Here is a 27,213-nt window from a genome sequence, read left to right on the forward strand (position 1 = left end):
CGCAACCATTAAGGCTTGCGCCCCTTTTCTTTCATTAAAGTTTTAGCTTCGCAGCGCTTGCATTTAAAATCAAACGTTTTATGGTAAATTAGCGAATTTGTACATTTTGTAATCTAAATTCAAGCATCTACTTATGCAGCGCATTGGGAGCCATACACAGCACCACTGCATCAACTGCTCGTATTCCGGCTATGGGGTAGCACTTGCTTCATGAAGAACAAGCAATCGCTCAAGCATTCATTTGTTGCAGATTTCGGTGCGGCGGAAATTTTATCGGATAGCATTCAATGCAACGCACAGTGATTATTGTGGCGGATTATTGTCACAGTAAGTAAATATTTTTGCGAAGAAGCTGTCTGCCTGCCAGTAACTGAAAGAAGTAACATTATGTGGGCCGTTGCGCCTTATCGTGGCTCTGTGGGTAAAATTTTGTATCATTATTTTGCTTCTGTTTTTTATTTCACTGTTTTCTGTTTTCTGTTTTCTTTTTATTTTTTCTTTTTTCAAATGCAGCCAACATTGAAAAATTATCACCCAAATGTAATTTGTAAAAACTTAAGTGAGAGAAGGTGTGAATTGAATGTTGGCCGCCCAAAAATAGACTAGGCGGAAAGTAGTCTGCACTCACTTTTACTTTCTTCAAAATTAGCAACATGTTTTAATTGCAAACAATTTGTTCAGCTGTCAAATCGTCAGATTGTAAATGTCGACCTGCAACTGCACGATCAATGAAGTCGTCGGCATTCATATGCACGAATATATATTAACATACACACCGGTACGTACGAAACGTGCGTGTGTGATGTTGTAACTGTGACACGCACCCATACAAGCGCTCCCAGTTCCATTTTCGGTGTCATGTTTTTCCTGTGCAATTTGTCATTAACACCGACGCCCAAAGCACCCCCACTGACTGCTGCTTCCTTACCCCAATCTCACTGTCAACCAGCATAAATAAATAAAATAAAAGAAAAAGCACAGTTAGGAGTAAATATCTATACAATCTATACAAACAGCTGTCGTTAAAATAATAGTGCGAGTATTTTAGTACTGGAATGTCACTAACGACGATTTCGTTTCTCCCAAAAAATTTTGCCTTTTCATTGCCCTCCTTTTTTCGTGTTCCGTTCTAAAATAACTCTACTTCGGCGAGAAAATTCTGTGTTCGATTTTAAAGATCCAACATTCAACGAATGCAAAAGAAATAAATGTTCACCCTTCAGAAGCTTTCTTGTAGCAGCATAAACATTTCCCACACATGTACAGAGAACGCTGCTGGAGGGACAGCCCTTGGCCAGATATAAATTCGAGTCGTTCCGATTACGTAAAACTGATTGTCGTGGGAACGTTTAGAAGCTTTGTCAAGGGAGTTGGTTTCGCCGAAAATCAGCTGACTACTTACAACGTTAATATTAAGAAATGAGTGAGCCAGCCGAAGATGGATACATACCCCCAGTATTTTGTGCCTTTTCTGAGTAGACAAAACATACTTTTTACAGGGTTAAGTGCATCATTGAGCAAATTGTACACCTTGGAAGTGTAACATTTTTACAATGAAGTGCAAACACAATTAAACAGCGTATTTGTGGTTATAAATAATAACCGTTTACATGGACCCCATATTCGACCCAATCTACTGACAACACCCTATACTTACATAAAATCATTATTACTTGGCCATGTCTAGGAAAACTTATACATACATATATTTATATAAATTTGTATCGAAAGTATTTCACTAATTAAAACCAATAAATATTTTGGTAATGTACCAGCTAAATCTCTTGCGAATTAGTTCCGTTTTATTCACTTTAAGAAATGCCCCTGAAATATCAAATTTTGGACGGTAAACATAACTTTTTTACTTTTTTTCTTAACTTTTACATTCGAAACATACACTCTGCGACTGACCATTAAATGGCATATGTCAAACAGCTGATTGCTATTTTGCCAACTACCGAGCGCTTAGACGCTTTCGTTGGATTTATAAAATCAAAATATACCTAAAACTGCCAAAGAATGAAGCGAGGAGCCCCTAAATATTTTATTTGCAATTATGTTTGATTGAATTACAAATTTAATAGTGGTCTTAAGAATTGGAGTGACTACCTTACAGTATAATTCATACAAAGCGGAAGAGGAAAGTCGACACTTAGTACTACTACTATTTTTCTAATCGCCACTGTATATGCAAATGTAAGTATGCGTATGCACATGTGTCGTTGCAGGCAGCCGATGCGTTGATATCATCGATGTGCTGCCAAGCGCTCAACTGTTTGCCACAATCAAACAACCCAACTCGAATTCTATAAATTCCGTCATACTAATGTTCCTTTACGTTTATATCGCTGATTTCTCGTGCCCGTAGCATATGAAGGTACGTTATGTATTTGGGAGCACGCGACACAGCCCATTTGCCGTGCATTCATTCAGGTCGATCTATGTGATACTGTGAAATTATTTAAAACCAACTAAATTTGTAAAAATTAATTTACAACATGGCATTTTTGTCAAAAATTTTAATGTTTTATAGTCACTTCGCCAAAGGGGGATGAGGGCATTTAATGCGTTATTACTCGTATTTATGGATTTATGTATATATACATGTGTGTAAGTGCGTATGTATGTATGTATGTATGTAAATACATATACAAATTTAGATCTGAATGGAAATTATAACACTGCGTGTTCCCCTTTTTTGAGTGCATATGCCATTGTAACAGTAAAGCGTCTTAAGAGATGATTTCGTAATAATTTAGACAATCATAGGTTACAGTGGCATATTAAGTTGAGATATTATATTATTATATTCATGAAATACAATTTTACCTTTTAAAGAGCCAAAGATAGAATATGTAGAATATGATAATTTTAATGGCCTTTCGGCTATCGAGGAATTAAGCCACATTTTTTAAGTTTTCCTTCACGGTTACAAGGCTTCAGAGAGAATAGCAGAGGCATAATACTTATTTCGGTAAAATTCAAAACTGTTTTTTAGAAAAGTTTCAGAAATCATAGGTATTGCTGTGCAACTGGAAATTGGACTCACTGTTATGTATATATAGGGTGTTTTTCAAGAGCTTGGGAACTTAAAATGATAATACAAAACAGAAATATTGTTGCAATGATTTTTTTATTATAATCTGGTAGATAATTTTTATGTTTTGAGTATGGTAGCCGACATATATCCGCTATAGCTGCGAGTCCATTCGATGAGTCCAATAAATCGATTGTTAAGCGCGCTGCATGGCAAGTTGCGCCGTCTTGTTGGAACCAAGTATCGAATAAAAGAGAAAAATTTATTTATTCCATTTCGAATCACAAAAAAAAAACGAAACGAGTATAAAAAATTTAATATATATTTTATGGGAGCGTGTCATTATTCTGTATTACAAAATTCTGGGTGACAAAATTCTGTAAATTGCAAAAAAATTCTGCTTTTTAAAATTCTGTTTTTTTAAAATTCTGCTTTTTAAAATTCTGCTTTCTAAAATTCTGCTTTTTCAAAATTCTGCATGATTGCAAACATATGTACAACTGTTATGTACACCAATGTATAACTGTTATCAAATATAATTAATGTAGGTAAGTATGTACATATGTACGAAGGGATTCTGCTGTTTCCGTGGCGCCGCAATCTTATGGCGGATTCTTATAGAACTCGACAAAAGAAAACAAAATGAATGAGTAAAATTTTTTGATATCTCGCTTAGTTTTCGAGATATTAAATAAAAAAAGGCTGGAAGGCCTCAATGGTTTTAACACGGGAAGGAGTTCTACGCAAAAATACTGTGGATTCTATCGAAACTGAAGAAAAAATTATTATTATTATTATTATTTTTTATTTAATATCTCGAATAATAATAAAACAAAATAATAATAATAAATTAAATAATTACATTACCTCTTTAACATTGTTAACATTATATTTTAATACAGAATTTTGTAATACAGAATTTTGAAAGCAGAATTTTAGAAAGCAGAATTTTAAAAAAGCAGAATTTTAAAAAAGCAGAATTTTAAAAAGCAGACTTTTAAAAAGCAGAATTTTGTTTTTAGAGTTTTTTACATATATAATTTCGACACCAACCCTATTTTATTGCTTTACCTAAACGATGGAACTTTTGGGACAAAAAGATGTGAAAAAGGGCAAATACGAAATATATAAGCATAGTTTTAATAATGGAATAAAATGAACTGAACTTATATTTTTGTTTTTAATATAGCACGTGTTTGATAATATTACGAAGAAACTAAATATAATATTTTAATTTTTTTAAGATTTTATCATAAATTAAAATAACCGCCTGATGAGATTAAGCCACGACAGTCGGCTCTACGTAACCGGAACGACCCGGATTTATATCCGGCCAAGGACTGTCACTTTTAAAATTAAAGTGCACCAACCGTAGAAAAAATCCTAAATCCACTAACAGATAAACATATTTCTTGTTTTTGCTTCAAGACAGGGGTAAATAAAAAATAACTTTCCGGCATTCAATATTTTCCTGGTATATACTGCAGTAAAAAGAACTATTTCATAAAAATTCAAAGTTAACAATTTAAAATTATTAAAATAAATTAAAACTAAAATAAAATTATTTTTTAAACAAAACTGTAATATTTAGAAATACTGTTATATAAAGTGAATTAAGTCTGAATACAAAATTTTGAGCTAAAATAAAATACCCTTTTCTGGTTAAAATAAACATTTTTTGTAACTTTGTGCAGGTTAGTAACACTGTTCAAGTTCAAAATTTGAACAAAATTTAGGCGAGGCCTTCTAAATTTAATTGTATCATCGGTGTTGACAGATGGTCTACAGTTTTCTAGGCCATGGTATTTGAAATTGTTGTTGCAGCAGTGCCCAATTTGAAAACTGTCCTTAGGACCACTGAGAACTCATTTAGAAACAACCTTGCATCAAAACTTTTAAATTGAAAATCATTTAAATCTTAATGTGTATGTACAAGTATACATATATTTAATATGTATTCGATACAAAAAAATTGGGATTACATTTTAATGTGTTTTTTTATTTTTCTTTGCTTAACAAATTTAGGTAAACTTTTTACCTTTTTGTAAATAACTCCCTCAGTTTAAAAGTTATTATGCACAGCAGTTATTTCTGATAATCATCAAGGCCTATTATGTACTTTAGCATATGATGTAAAGTTATTTTAAAAGAGCTTTCAGTGGCCCAGCAGGCATTTTCAAATACCGTTACCTCGAAAACAGAAGCTAATCTAACAAACGAACGCTATTGAATTTAGAAGACGCCAGTTAAGTAAAATCAGTTATCACCACTTTTTCCACAAAAGCAAAACAGTTGAAAATCTGAGCACAGTTTAATTATGTTTTGTTTTCCTGCCATTCGAATTGACGTGACTCTTTCGTTACAATAGGCAACCAAATTAAACTTTTCAAAATAAAGTCTTCTTTGCGTTTTCCAAAAAATAAAAGTTTTGAAATACTTCTATAATTACTACATTATCAAAGGTGCGAAAAGTCTTTTAAAAATAACATTTCCATTATTTATTTATAAAACACGATTTTATTCACGTGGTTGCCTCGGTTAGATTCCATATAGCGTTTCAATCATCCCACTTTCCTGAGAACCTGAAGATGCTTTCTGACGCTAGCTCACAGAATAGCTTGAACGAACATTATGCACAAACTTAAACTAAAATTCTTTTCAACGACCTTCGAACTGCATCTGGTTCTAATGTTGCAGGAAGCAATGGCTGCTGCCTCTTTTAATTTTGAAGAATTATCAAACTATCCTTTTTTTAATTTCTGAATAGGCTGACTTTGCAATGCGATTGTATTGACTGGGAGAGGTCAATATACATGTCTATTTTGAAATAATAAATTTTCTTAGGTTAGGTAAGGTTGAAATGGTTGCTCATAGAGAGGGCACACTTGGACGAAAATCAAAAATTCATCCTTATTGATACTATTGTAAAGAGGATAAGAAGGGAAGAAAGAGACTGGGAACAAAGGAGGAGGGGATGAGTATTTGTTGCAAGCAACCGAACGAAAGCTGATTTACGGTGGTATTCGCCTCTTCGTACTGCTGATAATTCTCAACAGGTTTTTAATATCCATACCTGCTATGTCAGCAGGCGTGGCAAAGAGATGAGAGCCAAGATGCTTAAATCTTAGCCCTGCGAAAGCAGTTAAGGCAGTTAAGGCGAACGAGCTGAAATGATTCCACCTCATCCTACAAGCAATTGACGCAAAAAGAACTCGACCACCTTCGATCCACCAGCCAGAAAGATTTGGCAACGTTACAAGTTTGTTTACTTGCCCAGCGCTCGCTGAAGCCCACCTCTCCAGGAGCAGAAATTTTGTTGTTAAGTTAAGAGTTTCTCCTTTTTTCTTGCACCGAATTTTTCATAAACAAAATCTGTGAAATACTAATTGCATAAACTAAATTGTATGCGTGTGAACACCAAATTCAAAAACACAATTTAAAGACTAGTTGCCTTAACTACTTGGTATGTATGAACATAGTCTTACAGCGTTTTCTTTTCTCGCAATAATATCTCAGTTATGCTGCTCTGCGCCTTGCTGTCAAATTTTTTTTCTCAGCATATTCATATGGTTGCTTGTTCTTTTCTCAAACTCTGCACTCTGATCAGGCAAATGTGTAGCATTTCCTACCCTCTGCGAAAAGTGAGGGTGAGCGTTGTCCACCTGATTTCAGTTGATCTGTGTATGCACACATGCATAGATACAGAAGTTAGTTCTACGAAAATTTTAATTTTTACAAATAACTTTCACTTTTTATTATTACACTCACTAAATAAATTTATTAAAGAGTTAGTGAAGTTTATTTGCTCTATCCTCATTTTACGCCACATTTTAACAGAGCGCCTCCCAACATTTTCGTAATACTACCATATAATGAGATGGCATTTTTTCGAGAAGAAAAAATATTATTAGTAATGCAGGGTTTGGATCTATACTAAATTATTCCTAGCGAAGCAATGTAGATCTAATGGGTAAGTTTAACTTCTTAAGGCTTCTGACTATTTATTCAATTATTTTAAGAGCACTTAATGTTTAGTTTTACGGAAAATCCCTAATATTTTCTATTTCAAAGCGACAAAATTTTGTTAATCGCCATATAATCTTGTATCTTTGAAAAATCCACCGCATAAAGCCCATAGAAAATATGCAATATAAACCAACTCTTCGGGATTAAATTGACAGCAAGCAAGAAGATTAAGAGAAAAAAAGAACAAACGTATTTGAACCAAATATCCATTGGTTTCTTGCAAAAATAGCCAAGCCATTAGAACTGAGTAATGAATAAGGTGCCAACAAATGTAACAAATGAAAACAAAATGCCCAGACCGCCCAGGCGAAGTAAGTGCCCAGAGCAAACTCTGGCGGAACGTGTTTCCCCAGCTGTTCGAGTGTGTGTGTTCGTATGCATACGTGAGTGTGCCGCGATCTGACACAGAAATAATTCATAGATAAATGCAAACAACAAATATCTAATTCATAAATAGGCGACACGACGATTATTAAATGTGAACGTCAGCGTAAACATAAATATTTTCCAATTGTTGGAAGATGTGTACATTCTTACATACATATTTACATACAAGGAGGGGACTCCGAGAGGGCGAGAGATGTGAAAGGGGCTGAACGGAGTGCTGCCAAGCCAAGCAAATTGGTTTGTTATGTCACGAGCAAAGTTTGGGGGAAAGGTTGGAAACAAATGCACACGCACATATTTATTCTATGTTTTTTATTGGTAATGTGGAAATTCTTTTAAATGCGTTTATTTCGTAACACTTAAAAATATTCATAAAAAATTATTTTTAAGGTTGCTCTCATCGATTTTTTTTTTTATTTTTTGCATATAATTTTAATATTTCTAAGTTTAACTGTTATTAATTAATTTAATACATATTTTCATTTTGAAATGATTTATTTAATTTTGATAAGTTTTCTAATTCGAGTTGACACATCACTTTTATTATTTTTCGTTTGTTTTTTTAGTTGAAGTGGGATTACAAAAGCGGATCTAGGGGGTTTCCGAGTACTAACACATTTTTTATATTTCCTTTTATTTTACAACGATTTATTTGCTGTTTGGCAAAGGGTAAGTATTCATTCGATAGAATTCTTTCTGCTCTACAAAACTATGTTAATTGTGTTTTTGAGTTATTTAATTTCTTATTAGTTTTGAAGCTTAGAAATTGAATACCCAGAAGGCAAAAACCAACATTTTAGACATCTGCTCTTCTTTGCTTTTCATCGAGGTCGAAAAGCTGTCGAAACAGTCCGGGACATTTGTGACGTCTTGGGGGGATGTCATAGGTGAGTCTACAAAACGGAAATGGTTTACAAAGTTCAAAAATAGGGACTTTGACGTCGATGACACGTCCCGCAGCGGAAGACCCTCTGAATTCGATGAAGAACGTCTCAAATTACTTTTGAAGAAGAACGGTCGCCAAACCAATCGTGAATTGCCGGAAAAAATGAACTGCGATCACAAAACGATTCTCAATCATCTTTATTCAATAGGATTTATCGAAAAATTGGAACCTGGTTGCCTCACGACCACAACACGCGGTCATAAACAGCACTTTTTTTACCGAATCGTCACGGAAGATGAGAAATGGTGCCTATACATCAATATCAAGCTAAGCTAAGAAAGGAGTGGGTGGTCTGGGTCTTCATCCAAAGAAGATCATGACATGTGTTTGATGGGTCTGGGAGGGCATGGTGTACTGGGAAATGCTCGAAAATAATGGCACAGTCTGCAAGGAGCTCTACATTGCCCTACACCTAGTGAATGAGTTATTCGAGTGAAAAGACCTGATCGACATGGTCCAACCACACTTCTTCACGGCAATGCGAGGCACCACGTTGCACAAGTCTCAAAGCCACACTCCAAGAGCTCGAATGGGATGTCCTTCAGCATTCTCCGTATTCTCCGGACCTTGCACCAACCGATTACCACCTTTCCACTCCTTTTGAAACCATGTTGTGTCCTCCTATTTGTAGTGTGCGTCTTGATATTTTCCACAAATGGGGGGACCTTCAGTTTTAAGCTGACTCGGAACGGCAGATGGTTTTTTATGAAAAACTTTTTCATAGCAGAAATACACTCGCCTTTGTTTGCCGAGGCACGAATGCTATGAGAAAAACTTTATTTCTATTAATTAGTGCTGTATACCTCGCAGCTTCCAACCTGTGCACTTCCGAATTTTAGTCACCCATCAACCCATCCCGTTTCGGCGGCCTCCAAAACGGATAGTGGCTCCAAAAAATATCATAAGGTACAGAAATATGGGCATCAAATGAAAAAACGATTGTTGATTGCCATTTTCTACAAAATCATACATATGTGATAACTCGAAAACTAAAGCTTATTTATCTATCAACGGTTTCAAAGTCATGATGTAAAATATGTACAGAAACGCTAATTACAAAATCCATCTTTAGAACGCGGAAAACAATTCGGCCACGAATATTCATGAATAACCGATTACTTACAAAAAGTTAAGACATTTTTGTGAACACCCCCTTTCCATAATACTGGTCCCCCTCTGCTGCATAACAATAAAAGCATATCTTATTCCTTAAGCGTTTAACCATCTATTAAAAATGTCTCCCTTAAAATTCAAAATACAAAAAAAATAAATAAATAATGAATTCAATGAAAAAGATGTCTTCGTTTCACTGTTATAAATCAAAGCAATGCTTGTTGTGACATTCCATCCTTTTCTATCCACTCAGCGTACAACACGCTATACACGCGCATGTGGGCTATGTAGACAGCATATTAATCCACCAAACAATAGGCAAATGTGTCTCACACTTCCCGCAATACTAAAATAAATACTATATGGAAGTAGGTATATACTCGTACGATACAAAAAACACTTCAGTTTTCTTCTCTGAACACGGCCATTCATTTTCTTCGCCCAACACACAACGAAACTAAATAAAGAACAAAGCGATGTCAACTAAAATAAAATAGTAAAACTTACGACAACCTAACAAAAAAGATTTAAAATTTTACATTAGCAGTTAGCAGCTATCCCTAAAATACTCTTAATTTGCTACACATTGTATTAAAGTAAGCGCTAAAAAACAGCTTTCAATTTAAATTTGAATGAAGGAAACCATAAACTTACAATTCATTTAATTCACATACATTTTATTGTTATGACTTGGCAATTTATTTTTTAGTTTATTTTATTAACAAAAAATCACTCACCAAATAGTCCTGTTGACACGCTTTCCCACTTATACCATCTGCAAGACTGTCTATGGAACGTGTGGGCGATGACTCCTAAAATAGACACAAAATTTAAGCGAGAAAAAGTTATTGAAGCTGTGAATGTTAAAAAGAGGGTATTTAGATGTAATCGAGTATTTCGGTGATGTCCGAAAATTCTAAGGGCATTTTCTTTTTACATACCTGCAACAGATCTTCGAGACTTTCAATGTATTCGATAGCATTGCGGAGTATTTCAACTTTTGGTAATCTTTGATTTGGATTCGTTGACGTGCGACGCTTAAGCACCTCAAAAGCCTCATTAACCTATAAGAGACATAAAAAATCGCAATCAGTTTCGTTAATTTAGAGAGGAATGAATACAACAGCATTCCTTCGAAATTTATTTAAACTTTATTCATTTAATAAATCTAGATTAAAGGTATTTGTATTTTATTTATTAAAAAAAATGAGATTGTATCTGTACCAGTTTTTAGTTTTTACAATGCATCAACTGGTTGGAAGTTCAAACTCAAATATTAAAATAATATACTCAAACTTAATTAGCTGTATATATATAAATATATATGGGTCATTCTTTCTGAACGTGAGACCCCCTGCCCCCAGAATAGATTTTGACGAAAAGAGGTCTATGAGGGCTTAAAATGTAGGTAATTATGTTTACTTTCGAAAGCAAAGTGGCACTTCTTGAAATTCAAAATGGCGGATCCAATATGGCGGATTCAATATGGCGCAATTTTGCAGTTCGTGCATCAGATTTATGCTATTTCGTGTTTTCTTTATTTATTTTTAAGTAAAATTGTTGCATTGGATTTAATTTTACATATTTCCAAGTTAATTATTTATTTTTATTGGTCACTGATTATTCATCACATTTTTTATCATCAGTTCATAGCATAAATCTGATGCACGAACTGCAAAATTGCGCCATATTGAATCCGCCATATTGGATCCGCCATTTTGAATTTCAAGAAGTGCCACTTTGCTTTCGAAAGTAAACATAATTACCTACATTTTAAGCCCTCATAGACCTCTTTTCGTCAAAATCTATTCTGGGGGCAGGGGGTCTCACGTTCAGAAAGAATGCCCCATATATAATCGAAATAAACTGAGAGATCAATATATGGGAATAGGGAGACACACAAATAGCAACAAACAAGATGAGGATTAATAGTAAAAATAAGAGAGCCAGAGAAATGGTAATATTTTTATCACACCCACATTCATTAAATATAATTAACGTAATCGTGTATTACTCCCAGTGATCACACCTTTGACACATTCAGATATTGAATTCCAAAGCCTCACAGCATTAATGAAGAACAGCCTTGATGAAGATACCTGTAAGTGGGAAAATTTGGGGACAATCAGACTTTGATGCTTGTTAGATATCATATCTTAATTTCTTCTAAAAGTTTTGCGGAGCTTTAAATTCAATTAGCTTTTACATAAATATTCAATTTCCAACTGTCAGATAATCAAAACTGCTGCATCCTAGAATTTTGCTTTTCGACAAAGAAATGTGGTCATATCATCAAAGCGCGTACATTTTTACAAGCAACATCTATTTTGTGAGATGAAATAGAGTCAAGCTTACTAAAGGCTGGTTAAGTTTCAAGGACCGGTGTTGATTTTGAATAAAATACAATTTTGTTAGGAAATTATTATCATTTCTCTTTATTACGATAATATTGGTATAGCTCAATTACGTATGGAAGAAAATATCGGCCAAATGGCGCCACGGCCTCGGCGGCACACCTCCATCCGATGGTCCAAATTTTCGATCACGCTGAGGCATAATTGAGGTTCTATGCCGTTAATCTGCCGAATTATCTCATCCTTTAGCTCTTGAATTGTTGCTGGCTTATCGACGTACACCTTTTCTTTCAAATAACCCTAAAGAACCCATGATCTTGGCGGCCAATTGACATCGCCGCGACGTGAGATTATTCGGCCATCAAATTTTTCGCGCAAAAGAGCCATTGTTTCGTTAGCTGTGTTACAAGCGGCACCGTCCTGTTGAAACCACATATCGTTCACATCCATATCTTCTAATTCGGGCCATAAAAAGTTCGTTATCATCTCACGATAGCGAACACTATTTACAGTAACTGCCTGACCGGCCTCATTTTGGAAAAAATACGGCCCAATGATGCCGCCGGCCCATAAACCACACCAAACGTCACTCTTTGTGGGTCCATTGGTTTTTCGGCAATCAATCTTGGATTATCATTCGCCCAAATGCGGCAATCCTGCTTATTGACGAATCCACTGAGGTGAAAATATGCCTCATCACTAACGATGAAGTGCGTGATATGCATTTTTATTTGAACGCCCGTTTTCATAATAAGCCCTAACTTTAACGCGTTGCTCGGTTTTGTATCTTTCCATGGTTCAAATTGAGTTGGTCTGAAATTGAAAAATGTCAAATGAAATGCAGAAAAACAATTGACGCTTAGGTGTGGTTCTCATTCAACATCGGCCTTTGAAATCTAACCACCCTTTATATACGAGCTCAGAAAATGTGATGTGATTCACAATGAGTATAATAGCTAGCTTTCTTCTAGTCTCTGATGCCATAAATCACGCTGAAATTCTTAATCTACGTAAAACAGCATACGAGGTGTGTTAAAAACATGAGTGAGTTTTCATTTTTCTCAAAAAATATTTTTTTATTCATCAATTTCTATTTTATCTCCTTCAAAGTAGTCCCCCTCAGATATAATACACTTGTACCAGCGTTTTTATTGCGTTCTGATATGCACTTTTTGGTATGTCCTTGAGCTCTCTCAGCGATTCGGTTTTTATCTCCTCAATCGTCGTAAAACGCCGTCCTTTCATGGGATTCTTCAATCTTAGGAACAGGGCAAATTCAAGGGGGCCAAATCAGGTGAATATGGTAACTAAGGCACGCTAGCGCTAGCTAATCTCTCACAAGCAAAGATGAGTGAGCAGATGCATTATCATGATGCAACAGCTATGAATTTTTTTTCCACAATTCCGGGTGTTTTTTTCGTATTGCTTCATGCAAACGACGCCTAACAAGGTAATACTCCTTATTTTCTGCACGACCTTGTGGTAAAAACTCCTGATGCACTACGCCATAGTAATCGAAGAAAACAGTGAGCAAAACCTTAACATTTGTTCGAACTTGGCGTGCTTTTTTTGGTCTTGGCTCTCTTGGACTCTTCCATTCGACGACTGGGTTTTGGTCTCGATGTCATAACCATATACCTATGATTCATCAGCAGTTATGACCCTTTTAAGCTAATCTGGATCATCGTTGACGTCATTCAACAATTCCTGAGCGATGCTGATGCGACGTTGTTTTTAGTTAAAATTCAGCAAATTTGGAACGAACTTTGCTGCCACACGCTTCATGCCCAAAATTTCTGAAAATATTGCATTTCATGAGCTAACTGATATGCCGACATCCTCAGCAACTTCTCTTATTGTGATTCGACGATTCTCCATAACAATTTTCTTCACTTTCTCAACAATTTCATCGGTTGTTGATGTGCTGGGGCATTCCGAGCAAGCGTCGTCATTCACATTTTCTCGACATTCTGTCAAAAGCTTTTACCACTTGTAAACATTTTTTTGACTCAGAGTACTCTCACCGTACGCCACTGTCAACATTTCAAATAGTTTTGAGCACTTAATTCCATTTCTTACACACAATTTTATGCAACTTCTTCGATCCATTTTTTTCGATAGCAGAAAATCGCCGAACACGCAAACACTTGTCTTATTTATGCCTCTCACAAACAAACTAAACATCCTATATTACTAAAATTGCTATTTTCGAGACGAGTGTACCAACATAAAAAAATAATAATCAAAAGTCGACCTCGTATACTCAGGTCTAAACCCAGATTGCAGTGGGTGCAAAAAGTTATTTTCCTGAACAAATGATGAATTTTGTCTTACCATCAGCGACTCGCACACCTTTGAAAAGGCTGGTAAAATGCTTACAGGTCTACGAGTATAATCACTTCAGCTACTACTCGCAGCATTGCTTTTTTTGGCGATTGGAATGGATAGCCTTTTCTACTCTGTTGGAAAACATGAAGTTGTGAAGCAGGGATTAATAATATGCTTTAAAGTACCCAAGTTGCAAAAATTTCAGGATATTCCATTGTCTGCAATGGCATTCGACTTGATGCCCATGACAGACGTCAAAACTTCGGATACCGATTAAGCCAAAACTGCTAATAATATGGTATTTAAAGATATAATAACAATTATATGTACATATTTCGCAACTATGTGTTTAAAGAAATTTATTCAGGTACAATTTGAAAGTTAGTTTAGAAGATGAAAAAGCAAAAGCCAAAAATACTTCAAAAATTGTTGAACTCATTTAATGTTTTAATCAAAGGTGCATTCGAGCCATAAACTATTCAAGCATAATATTTAAAAAAAATCTAAAACTGTATAAAATGCGGCAAAATTAATGCACAGTATTATGAGTATATGGAAGTAGCTTATGTATATTTTTTATAAATTATACCGACCTGAAATGGTTTTCGAATTTTCCGCAAACGATAATCAGCCCAATAACAAATAGTCTCGGTGGGAATTTATTCTCGTCAATTCATATTTTCTCAAGAAAAAAATCCTATAACTCTAAACTCTCTTGAAGAAGATTTTTCCACGAGAACAGACCTAATAGTTCATGAAGCTAATAATTTGTAACAATTCTTACAAACTATTAAGTTTTGGTGTTCATGTATCCAAAAAACTTGCAAAGTAGGGGAAGTTGCAAGTCTTTAAATTTTTACTTGTAAGAAAGTCATACATTCTTATACAAATGATCCAGCAAATTCCCAGTAACTTGATCTCCGAGTATTCGCTCTCAAAAAAAAAAGAAAAATATCACAAAAAGTACATGAACGCAAAACCAGTAAAGAGGTGCAAGTTTTACGAACAGCTGATTAAATTGTTGGCGGGAAAAACCCAAAAAAATAAATTTTTTTTCAGTTGTCTTATTAAATTAAAAAAATGAAGGAAATAAAATGCAAAATTTGCTTAACATCACATGATTTTATTTTGTCCACAATAATTTGTTCCATTTCATCATTGCTGTCAGATGAAGAACATTCCATTATCAATTGTATGTATTATTGTATTGCTTCCTTCTATGAACGTATATACTTAGTCCTACCATAAGTTCTGTTACAAGTTATGTCCGTTGTAGATATGAAATTATAATACTTTTTTTAACTAAGTTAGTTTTATTTAACCACGTAAATATTAAAAAAATTTATTTCGAATTTTCATTCAAAATGGTCACACTTTGCTTTTACACAAGCCTTCAAACGATTAGGTCATTCAGCTATTGCAGCAGGAACGGTTTCCATGGATATTAACGTCGCTGCTCGAACCAAAGATTGTTTGAGACTCTCCAAATTTCTGTGTGTGCAATGGATTCAGATCTGGACTTCCAGACGGCCAATCTTCTGCGGCTATGAACTCAGAAATATTTTTTTTTGCCACAGCTGGGTGATTTCTGCCTTATGGGGTGGAACCTTAAGGAAGATCCATTGCTCTCCATTGAATATAGTACTGCTCAACTGCTTCACCACGCCTTCCAAGACATCCTCCTGGTACACTTTTGGCCCGGTCTTAACAGCGTTTTCGCTGAAATGAAGAAAGATGTTCAGTTGAGCGACGGAACCCCTTCATGTGCAGACATCTGTAATTAGTCTTGACATGGATCTGTCGATACATCCACTTACTTGGACATGATTTTCAGCTTTCTAAGGGGATTTCCGCAAATTCTCTCTGCTTTTATTGCTGCACTGGTTCGAACCACGCGAGGACGATCACTTCTTTTTCTGTCTGTGGTGACTGGAGGCTTTGGTTCAATCACCAGTCAGGAGTACGTCTATATCATTGGCCATTTCCTATTTAATATATGACTTCAAATAAACTTTATAAATTTTATCTCAAATATATTTGCTTACATTTTCCATCTCAATAACTATTTTTATTTCAATTTAGAACTTTGATTCAACTCGGAAATTTTGTTTCGTGTTTATATTTACTTTACGAACAGCTATTTTTCGCATTTTTTCAAAATGAAATGCCATTTTGCTCTCTCACTTTCCCCTATTTTTCAAGTTTTTTTGATACATCGACACCAAAACTTGATCATTTGTAATAATTTTTACAAATTGTTTGCTTCATGGACAGACCTAATGTCGGTGTGATCCGAAGAAGACGCTGAATTAATTTGCTTACTAATCTACTTACTGTGAGCGTCAAAAAAATTTTGACGCCCATTTTATTTGTATTGAAGTTCTTGAATATTTTAGTACAAAATACAAATTTCATGTAACAGAAGTTTAATTTCGTACAAACGGTAACCAAAAACAAAAAAAAGTTTAACTTTAGCAGTGGCAGAATCCTTAGCTCTTATCTTAATAATTCCGATAAACAGTCAAAATTCGTTTATTAGTCAACGGATTGACGAAGAATATTTCTTTCGCAGTTTTACATTGAGACGAGATGAGAGCGAGCAAAACATAGAAAATTTAAAAACGCATAAAACTATTTTAGATTTACATAAAGAATATATATCTACGTGCGTTATTGGGGAAATTTTCAGAAGGAATCATTATATATGTATTAATATAATTGGCGCGTACACGCTTTTTGGGTGTTTGGCCGAGCTCCTCCTCCTATTAGAAAACAAATTGATTTGTTCCAAAATCCTTTATTTTATTAAAATGTCCGTCGAATAAAAACACTTATACTCTTTAATAAACATAATTGATATATCTGCTATTCATTAGAAGCATTCTTCTTATGGCATTAACGTTCAAAACCAGCACGAAATTATACACTTTCTTTTGGCCACACACAAACACAGGCATTAAATCACGACAAAGTAGCTGCTACAGTAATTAAATGCGCACATAAGTCACCTTAAAATAAGCATTAATTCGAATAATAAAACTAACATAATTGCCACTACTTCAGGGGCACTTTCGTTATGGTGCGGCCTTTCTCCCATATACTTAAATGCTTACGAAAAACAAAAAACACAAACGCACTCAAAGTCTGGGATGAGAGCTAGCGTACGTCATTGACACGTCTCCCCCTTTCACATATAAAGGAGAAATTTTCTCCTGCTTTATGCATTTTTTTACGATTATCTCAACCAGTTTCTCTATTTATTTTACATTTACATTGGTTGGTTTGAAGGGAAACATAAATGAACATTAAATTCGGCATCATTCTTCTCCACCCTCCTCTGTTTATAGGGACTTACTTCGGTGACCATAGTTGTTATGGAATCCCGCTCAACCGCTCGTGTAGGCCAAATGTTTGTTGTGTTTTATTACGTTCGCGGTGACTCGTAAAATGTGTAACCATTTGGCAAATCGCTGGCAGGCGCTTAATTCATGTATAATGCACCCACATGAACCGCCTACCTCGCACATTCAGCACATACAGTTTTCTACTTATTATCGCTGTTGCAGTGCATTGCTTTGTGGCGGTTTGTATGCGATTTCTAATGGATTTACTGCGCTGCTTTGTGACAAGCACCGCCAATGCATTTTAGTACATTTTTATAAGTGCTTCAATTGCATTACTTGCGCTTTTTAGTGTCGCAAATAATTTGACAACATTGTTGCTAATTTTTAATGGCGATGTACGCGCATATGCGCATATGTGTGCATACAGCTGAATAATTGAAGTGTTGAAATGTTTATACGGTGTAAATTTTTCTCTAAGTGATGTGTTGATTTTATTACTCAATGCAATGTTCTTGCTTCTGAAAATATTTTAATAACAAATATTTTAATGTTGAGTTTTTAAAACCACCAAAAAATTGGCTTATATTTTATTTTAGAGCAGAAATTTTATAAATTGTTTATGCAAATTCCAAAATTTCTGTCGTGGCTGACTATGCCAAGTTGGTTATGTGTTTCTCCAGTTTTTATGTGTCGCACAGTAACACTGTGCAATAGGGTTAAGTTAATTTGAGCGGTGGTTCACTATGGGACACACTCAGGCTCATAAGCCCATTATGATGCCGCGTGGAGAACTTGTCCCTATCTATCCTAGAACCCGTGTGCACTTTTCAAACATTTTAGAAGTTGCCTGATTTCCACAGTACTGCCTAAAATGGTAAATCTACGTCTGGAAAGAGCAGGGCAATGGCACAGGAGGTGCGACACATCTAGAAAACTTCTGCAGAGGCCGAACTTCGAACCTGGGCACTACGTAATATGGGGTTTTCTAATAACAGGTGTTATTTTGAATAGCCCGCTATTTCGGTAGATGTCACTTTTGAAGTTGTCATTTTTTGATATTTGACAAGTAGAAACTACGCCATTAATAAAAATGGAACACAACGCATTGAAATGATTAAAATTCACTATAAAAATGGTGAAAATTTGTGAGAGGCGGTTCGAAAAACTCGAACAATTTTGGGTTATCGTGAAGCACCTTGTCGGACCGCAATACAGAAATTGGTGAAAAAAATTCGAGCTGTTGAAGTGATGTGTTGATGTGAAGAATAAAACTCGTGCACGTTGCTCAAGAACAGCCAAAAATATTGCTGTTGTAGCCGAAAGTGTCGAAGAAAACCCAGGTTTGTCCATTCCTCGTCGTTCTTTGGAACTAGGCATTCCACAAATGTCATTACACCGTATTTTGCATACAGATTTGGGTCTTAAGGTTTATAAAGTCCAGTTAATACAAGAACAACATCGTGTCTTTGCTGATTGGGTCGTTGAAATTCATGAAAATGATTCGGAATACTATCGAAAAATCACCTTGAGTGATGACGCCCATTTCCACCTATGGCTTCGTCAATAAGCAATATTGTCGGATTTGGGGCTCAGAAAATCCAAGCGTTATTGTTGAAAAGCCTCTCTATCTTCAACGTATGACCGGCGGAGAAATTGGACCTTACTTTTTCGAAAATGAAGGTGGAGCAACAGTTACGGTGAATGGATTGCGCTATCGAGAGATTTTTTTTTTTTATTATTAGTATTTTCATTGCAACTAATATAACATTACATATATATACTAACGAGCAATTTTTGTGGAGTTTTGTTACAACAAATAATTTGAGTTAATCCTCAGCAAAATACAATTCATACTTTTAACTGATTTTTGTTTATTAATTAGTTTAAATCTAGAGGTTTTTTACGTTTGAGCCTTCGTTTCCATTTTGTATTATCGTTAAGAATCAAGGCTTCATTGTTCACATGCTTGCTTAGTCGCTCTGCGTGCGACTTTGCAAATTTCTTTATGGTTGCCGTAACCGAATCAATATTGAGGTCACGTTCTAGATCTTGCGTCCTAATATACCATGGAGCACAAACTGCATGCTTGAGTGCCTTAGTCTGAAATCTTTGTATATGCGCTGTGTTACTATAGCTGGTGCAACCCCATAGCTGAATCCCATAGGTCCAGATAGGTTTGAGAATTTGGTTGTAAAGCTATCGAGAGATGATTAACTATTTTTTATGGCCGAAATTGGATGGTATTGATCTGAGCAACGTTTATTTTCAACAAGACGGCGCTACGTGCCACACAAGCAACGAAACCATTGATCTTTTACGCGAATAACACGTCTTATTGGAAAACCCTTTAGTAGTCATAAATAGTTTTTTTATGAAAGTTTAGTTCATATTCCTACAAACACCATATAAATCTTATTTTCAAATCTAAAAAATATATTACAAATGTTCGTTCAGATTTTAAATTTTTTAATCAGAATTTTTAGAAAAATTCAGTTTTATAGCCCAATTCGGTACAATAAAGTGCAGGTTTTATGTAACGTAAAAATCGTATAAATTTTCCGAAATTATTTTTTTTTTCTGACTTCATCTTCGACATAAAAAAATTCGAGCACCGTTGCAAATATGTTTCCTATACGAATATGTGTTCAAATCCGTATTCTCTCAGTGATTCTACGTCTTTTACGTGATTCTGAAGAAATTTCATAACATATTTCAGATAATAATTTCAGATATAACCTCTTCATCACTCCACAGAAGATGTAGAAAGCGTAGAGCGAGCTGCATTGAATTCATTCCTGGAAACCGACAAACTCATCGATTGCTCACCTTCAAGCCAATCAGTATTTTCTTTAAAAAATCGATCCTTTTTGCGACAAGTCTTCATAAGTTTTTTTTGTTCAAATGGTTAGTTATCAATTATGCGTTGCCGACTCATTTACTCCGTTCGCTATATTAAAAAAAGTACATTTTGAAAAATTTAATGAGCTCATTGCTTTAAATTTTATGCTCTGAATACATAACTTTTTCTTCGAAAACGAAAAAATGGAAAAACAGGGTATGCAGAGATTTCATTTATTTTGTTTTATTTCAAGTTTCAATATGAAATACAAATAAGTAAAAAAAGAAGCATACAGAGAATACACGCCGCAGCTTAAATAAACAGTAAAAAAAGCGCAACTGTTTACTTCTAATTTTTAAAATTTTGAGGTACTTAGTACTTTGTTGGATATCCTTTATTATCAATTACAGCTTGAAGATTATGTAGCATGGAGTTAACCAATTTTCTTGTGTATTCTGGACTAATTTGGTTCCACTCTTCAAGTACCGCCTTTTTAAGATCAGATTTGTTATGGATGTCATATTTTTCATAGAAATACCGACGTTTTTACAGGTTTGTTTATAACACAAAAACTACAAGTGTTACGTTTATATTCAAATTTCATAGCTTAACTTAAAGGCAAAGGCATTAGCAACATTTCCAAAGTTTGCGAATGTTTAGAAATGTTTGAAATAGTTTTAAATGATTTCGCAGTTTCAGTTTTCTCAGATTTTCATATAAAATGAGTACTGTAGCCTTTGAGGTGGCATAAAATGAAAAAGATTACTGCTACGAAAATACGTGACTTCCTACTTTCCATAACTTATCAAAAAAATACTGTAAGACGCCACGGACTTACATTTTTTTAATTTCGTTTCACTCTGTTATTAGAGAATGACCGAACTTCGGCTTCTGCTCGGCTGCGACCGAAAATGGTTGAAAGTCGATTCAGTGCGGCCTTATCTGATTTTCAAATATGGGAAATTTACTCAAATTCGTTGTTGAAGCATATTTTGTCCGCGTTTCTGACCCAGCACTGTCTTTAATTTTATCAGCAGCTCGCAATGCAGCTGTGTGGCTCTCTGTCTGTCATGATAAGAAACCGCTACACTTAGCGACCATCTTCGTAAATCACCTGAACAACGTGGCTACCCTTTTGAACTTCTCTCAACACATTATTAATAAATCACCTGTACATCCTCTTCGCTTATCACTCTTAATACATGGGCTGAAAAGTCCCAGGTCTAACACATAGATGGTATTGTTATTGCATTCACCTCTTTTTCAATTAGTACACGTACTAACCTTAAAAATACAGCTGCTAAAATTTCATGATATTCTATTCACTAACTCGTGAGTTATTGTGATAAGAGTGGCGCTACTTTTGTTGTTTTCAAAACAATGTATCAAAAAGGACTTCGTTTTTTAATTTTACACTGCTTCTTGATGTGATAAAAACCGTTCAAGCAAAGCAATGGCTTGAAAAGTATTTTGGGGACTCCGCACCATCAGAAACAACTATAAAACGATAGTTTGGTGAACTCAAACGTGGTCATAGAGACACCGATGATGCACAACGCGGTAGCACCAGAAAGCATAAAAAAAATTCAGAAAATCGTTTTGAATGATCGAAAAGTGAAGTTTCTTGAGTTACCTGACATCGCAAAGAAAGAGTTGGCTTGATATTGTATGAGCATTTGACTATCAGAGAACTCTGTTCAAGGTGGATGCAGCGTTTGCTCACTATTTTGTTTCATCAAGACAATGCACCGTGTCACAAGTCAATTAAAACAATGGCAAAACTACATGAATTCAACTACCACATCCATCGTATTCACCAGATTTGGCTCCCAGCGACTACTGCATGTTCGCAGACCTAAAAACTGCGGTATGAAATTTCGCTCAAATGAAGAAATTGTCGGTGAAATTGAGGCCTATTTTGAGGCAAAGCAAATATCGTTCTACAAATGTGGTATTGAAATGTTAGAGCGTCGCTGGAATGATTGCGTTGTTCTGATGTAAATTACGTTGTTGAATATAGCTAATTTTGAACAAAAAAGCGTTGTCTTTGTTAGGCCAGGGGCTTTCCAGACCATGAGACCATAGAAGCGTTACCGACAAATTCAAACTTAGAGTTCTGTTATAAAAAAATTAAAGACTGCTAAATTGGCGTATCCTTTTCGCAATATGCCTTGTGCAATTTGTGAGTTTTGATAGCCTACGTGTCTTTACAAAATGAGTATGAGTATGAAAAACGATGTGAAGCAGTGTTCCTGTGTATAACCCCTTAAGGTCCAAAAATGTCACGTGCATCTGCAAACAAATATTCGAAGAAATCGAAGACGTTCATAAATAAATAGGTGCAATGGTATCCGAACTCAAAAACATTGACGACTCCCAGGCCGAGGATTCCGGAGCACATTGAAAAACCGCTGCTCTCATTATTACATAGTGAAGAAGACCTGCGTGGGTTAAGGAAAATTCAGAACGGAATTGAGCAAACGTACTAGTCACGAATGAATCTTCCTTTTGGACGAATAATTGCATACGTTGGTTCGGGTGTACTGCTGATAATCCACAACTTAATTTTTTTTAATTATATCTTATCCCAATTTTTGAGCGAGCCTTCCTTAGTGATTGCTGAGATAAAGCAAATTCTGTGAATTGAAAAATGCCAACATTTTTTTTTTTACTGAAATATAATAAATAAGACGAACGCATGGAACGAACATGTGACACGAGCCCCTAGCAATCGGTTGATAAAAATAGATGGGCTTACCAGAACGAAGAAGACGACCAGGAAGAACATAAAAACTTTGGACAGAAAATCAAACTCAACAATGATACAATTTATGTGTAATACCTCTAAATATTAAAATGTATTGATATATCAATGTATATGTATAAACTTTAATGTATAAATATGTATGTATTCTAATTTTTGTGAACATAAAAGCAGACAAAGCCTATAATAAAAGATAAAGAAGATATATAATTCGTTAACCGGCATAAATTCTCCAGATTTTCACAAATCATAAGTGTGTATATTTTTCCAATTGCTTGTTAGCAGATGATACAACTTTATAATATTTTTTTTGTATCTAAATCTAATTGATTCATTATAGAACCTGCTTATTTAGCTTCGAAAACCCGCCCACTCACCTTTCTCAACCGCCGACGCTCCCGCAGTGTTGCAGCTTTTCTGCGATCCACTGCAACATTCTTTTTCTTGCATGCCTTGCAGGCCCACGTCAAACAGGGACGCGACGTTTGAGCCGATGAACACACCAACGGTGCCAGCACATGCTCTTCCGAGCTCAGGCTATTCTCATCGTAATCCGTAAATATGGGCGAAGGTGTCAAGTTGAGTTTATCGCTGTCACGCGAATTGGAATAATTACAAGCGTTACCGTTATCAGCAAGGAAAGCACTTGCCGCAACGCGGTCGACTGGATCCCCACCAAAGTTTAGACCGACACCAATGCCGACGGCAGCGCCATAACGGCTGAAGAGTGTATGTAAATGTTGCTGATGAGAATGTTGTTGTTGCTGATATTGTTGCGATTGTTGATGGAGAGGGTGGTGATGGTGGTTGTGATGATGGAGGCGTTGTGTGGGTGAGCGTTGTTGATGTATGAGCGTTGTCTGCTGATGGCCATGGTGCAAGGCTGAATGTGGAAAGGGTGAATGTTGTGCAAAGCTGCTGAATTCCTGCTTGACGCTAACGCGTTCCATGGCAACTGAATCCGAAATGTTTTTGCTTATGTTGATTTTGAAGCTTGAGCTGTTTTGTAACACTGCATTTGAATTGTATTTCGTCATAACAAACAACAAAACACTCTTTTTAATTTAATTAATTCTTTTACATATATGTATGAATGTAATCAAATAGCATATTTTTTATATTTTTACACACTTCTTATTTCTTGCTTCATGAAACGCACACTCAGAATTAACATCACTTTCACAAATATTCACAAAGTACTGTAAAATACGCCAATGCGAAGCACCATACACAACGGCTCGGTATCACTCCGCACGTTGTTTGCGTTTCTTACGCACCAATCTGCAAATGATTTCTTCCGAAACTTATGTTCCGACAACGACGGCATCCACGACACTTTTAGTTGACAAAATTTCAAAATTTTAATTTCTCATTTTCTTGGCGCTGAGTTTGGGGTCTGAGATCGATCGACGTAGTGTGTCTTCATGTTTTTAAACACATTTATATCATATGAGCAAGTGTGTGTTGGCGTCTTTTTTGAGCACAACACTCAAGATGCTCAAGAAGTGCAGAGTCTTCGAGTAATTTCTATTTATAAATCGTCTCGCTATTAGACGTTCTCTAATATGACACAGGGCAGAATTCGAGCCAATGCAACCAAGCCACGCCTTTTCGTTCCCAAATACTCGACATGATTGCGTGCATACTTCATTTGTGTGTAGACTTGTAAATACACACATACATGTATCGTATATTTGTACATATGTATGTTACTAATTATTTGCATAATGTTTGAGTGGAAGTTCAATATGCTTTCAAGGGATTTTAATGAATGAAATTTTTTTAAAATGGTGGAAGATTTTAGTGGAGTCCGTCAATTAAGTTGTATGGGTATTTATCTATGTATCTATTAGAACAGAAACATCAATGGGGAAAAGTTAATTTATTCTTCTACCGAAATTCTTTATAATTGAGGCTAAATTTACTTAACTAAATGACGAAGTATAGTTTTCAGATCCAAGCAGTATTTTCTTTTCTCGTAATAATGTTGCATTTATTTTGGCTTTCGTCAGGGATTTTATAGCCTTATAGTTTTTTTTAGTTTCTCAAAATTTCTCTTTGGCCAGACAGAAATGCAATATTTTCTACGCTCCAGAAATATCTATGTACACAAAATAGTTGTGCAAAAATTTTAATTGTCACGAAAATGGAAGTAAATCCTTCAATTTTATTGTGTTTAATTCAAAAAACTTCTCTATACCGCTGATTTTAAAATTTATACTGAAATAAGAGGTTTTTATAACTCATCGATTTTTAATTTAGAACTTAAGAAGTTTTATAGTATAATTGGTGTGTTGGAAATTGACTATCTCTTAGCATCAAAAATAGACCGAAAGTTGTTTATTCTAAGGCATTGAAATCTTTGACGACTTCTCATTTCACAGCGAACTCTAGTTTTATTGTTTCATTAGCCATTTTTTAGGTATTCTTCTTCTTAATTGGCGCTATAACCGCTAACGCGATTTTGGCCGAGTTTAACAAAGCGCGCCAGTCGTTTCTTTCTCGTGCTAACCGGCGCCAGTTGGACACACCAAGTGAAGCCAAGTCCTTCTCCACCTGATCTTTCCAACGCAGAGGAGGCCTTCCTCTTCCTCTGCTACCACCAGCTGGTACCGCATCGAATACTTTCAAAGCCGGAGCGTTTGTATCCATTCGGACAACATGACCCAGCCAGCGTAGCCGCTGGATCTTTATTCGCTGCGCTATGTCTATGTCGTCGTAAAGCTTATACAGCTCGTCGTTCCATCGCCTGCGATATTTGCCGCTGCCAACGTGCAAAGGTCCAAAAATCTTGCGCAGAATCTTTCTCTGAAACACTCCAAGCGTCGCTTCATCGTATGTTGTCATCGTCCAAGCTTCTGCGCCATACGTTAGGACGGGCATGATGAGAGTCTTGTAGAGTGTTAGTTTTGTTCGTCGAGAGAGGACTTTACTGCTCAGTTGCCTACTTAGTCCAAAGTAGCATTTGTTGGCAAGAGAGATTCTGCGTTGGATTTCTATACATATTAAAAAATATTGGATTCCGCTTTTGTTCATCCCAAGCTTATATATATTGCAAACCACATAAACCGAATGGAAGTACTGCATTTTTACATTATTTTCACTTCTATGACCCCATTACAACCTAATGCTGCCGAATAATCAATTTATTATCACTGATAGATGGTGGAACTCTCTTCTCAGTTCCGTTAATTTTAGATCTGATTTCCAACAAGATTGATTGCCCTTTTCTTCTTCAGCGATTACCAGCTTGATCAAAAAGTTCCCAGAACAATCGCCAGGTGACGTTCTATGTCAACTGATTTGAGTTCTGTTTTTTTTTTGTTAAGTTGCCACATCTGTGACTAACATCCCTACCAAAATTTTTTCGCCATTTGACATTTGTTAAAGTTACGCCGTCCTGAGTAAAAATGGATTTGAATTTGCAACAACAAGTTTGTATTAGATGTTGCGGTTAAAACGGATTCAATGGTATAAAAAGCTTAGAAATGGTGGGAAACATCTATTTATGAGTTTCATGAATGCTTCAGAAGAGATCATGAGTCTTTCGAGTATGACGAACGTAGTGACAGGCCGTCGATATCGAAAACTGATGAAAACATCAATAAAGGGAAAGAAAAGTTTATCAATAACCGCAAATCAACCATCAGAAAGCTGACAGAGGACTTGAACATTGCTTATGGATCCATTCAGGATATTGCAATTATTTGGTTGCTGCAAAGTGCGCATAAAGGACCTGAATTTCGTGGAAAACTGGGACTGCGTTAATACCGCCAAAGACGTGATTTCCAAGGCTGAGTCCCACCCAACATTTATCAAACGCGTTTCAAAGGACTTTAAAGCTTCACAGGATTAAATTTAAAAAACAAAATTGTTTTAAATACTCGTACTCATTCTAAGATGCTAATATGGATTGAAAAAAAAAATTTTTGCTTACTTTTCACCCAGACAAATATATAGATTTTGTATAATATCCATTCAACTCGGCCCTAATAAAATTCATATCATTAGACGCTGATTCTACATATACGAGGGGTGACTTTTATATTTCGGGATTAGAGAACAAAAATAAATT

General features: G+C 35.5%; 1 protein-coding gene across 2 annotated transcripts in view; it reads right to left on the reverse strand.

The window, feature by feature from the left end:
- The window catches only part of LOC129235946 (myogenic-determination protein), a 44,157-nt gene extending 19,700 nt beyond the window's left edge, over positions 1 to 24,457 (reverse strand). The window contains exons 1-4 of one of the 2 annotated variants that reach the window (XM_054870042.1): positions 24,270 to 24,457; positions 23,516 to 24,150; positions 10,451 to 10,573; positions 10,247 to 10,321 (exon numbers count right to left, since the gene is read on the reverse strand). In XM_054870042.1, coding sequence (XP_054726017.1) covers positions 10,247 to 10,321; positions 10,451 to 10,573; positions 23,516 to 24,150; positions 24,270 to 24,312 — 876 coding nt within the window. In that variant the 5' untranslated portion in view covers positions 24,313 to 24,457. Of the gene's footprint in view, positions 1 to 10,246; positions 10,322 to 10,450; positions 10,574 to 23,515; positions 24,221 to 24,269 lie in introns of those variants that run through there. The other variant, XM_054870040.1, reaches the window with a different exon arrangement.
- Positions 24,458 to 27,213: the final 2,756 nt, after the last annotated feature.

This window comes from Anastrepha obliqua, chromosome 1, assembly GCF_027943255.1.
Source record: "Anastrepha obliqua isolate idAnaObli1 chromosome 1, idAnaObli1_1.0, whole genome shotgun sequence".
In the NCBI taxonomy this organism is placed as follows: domain Eukaryota; kingdom Metazoa; phylum Arthropoda; class Insecta; order Diptera; family Tephritidae; genus Anastrepha; species Anastrepha obliqua.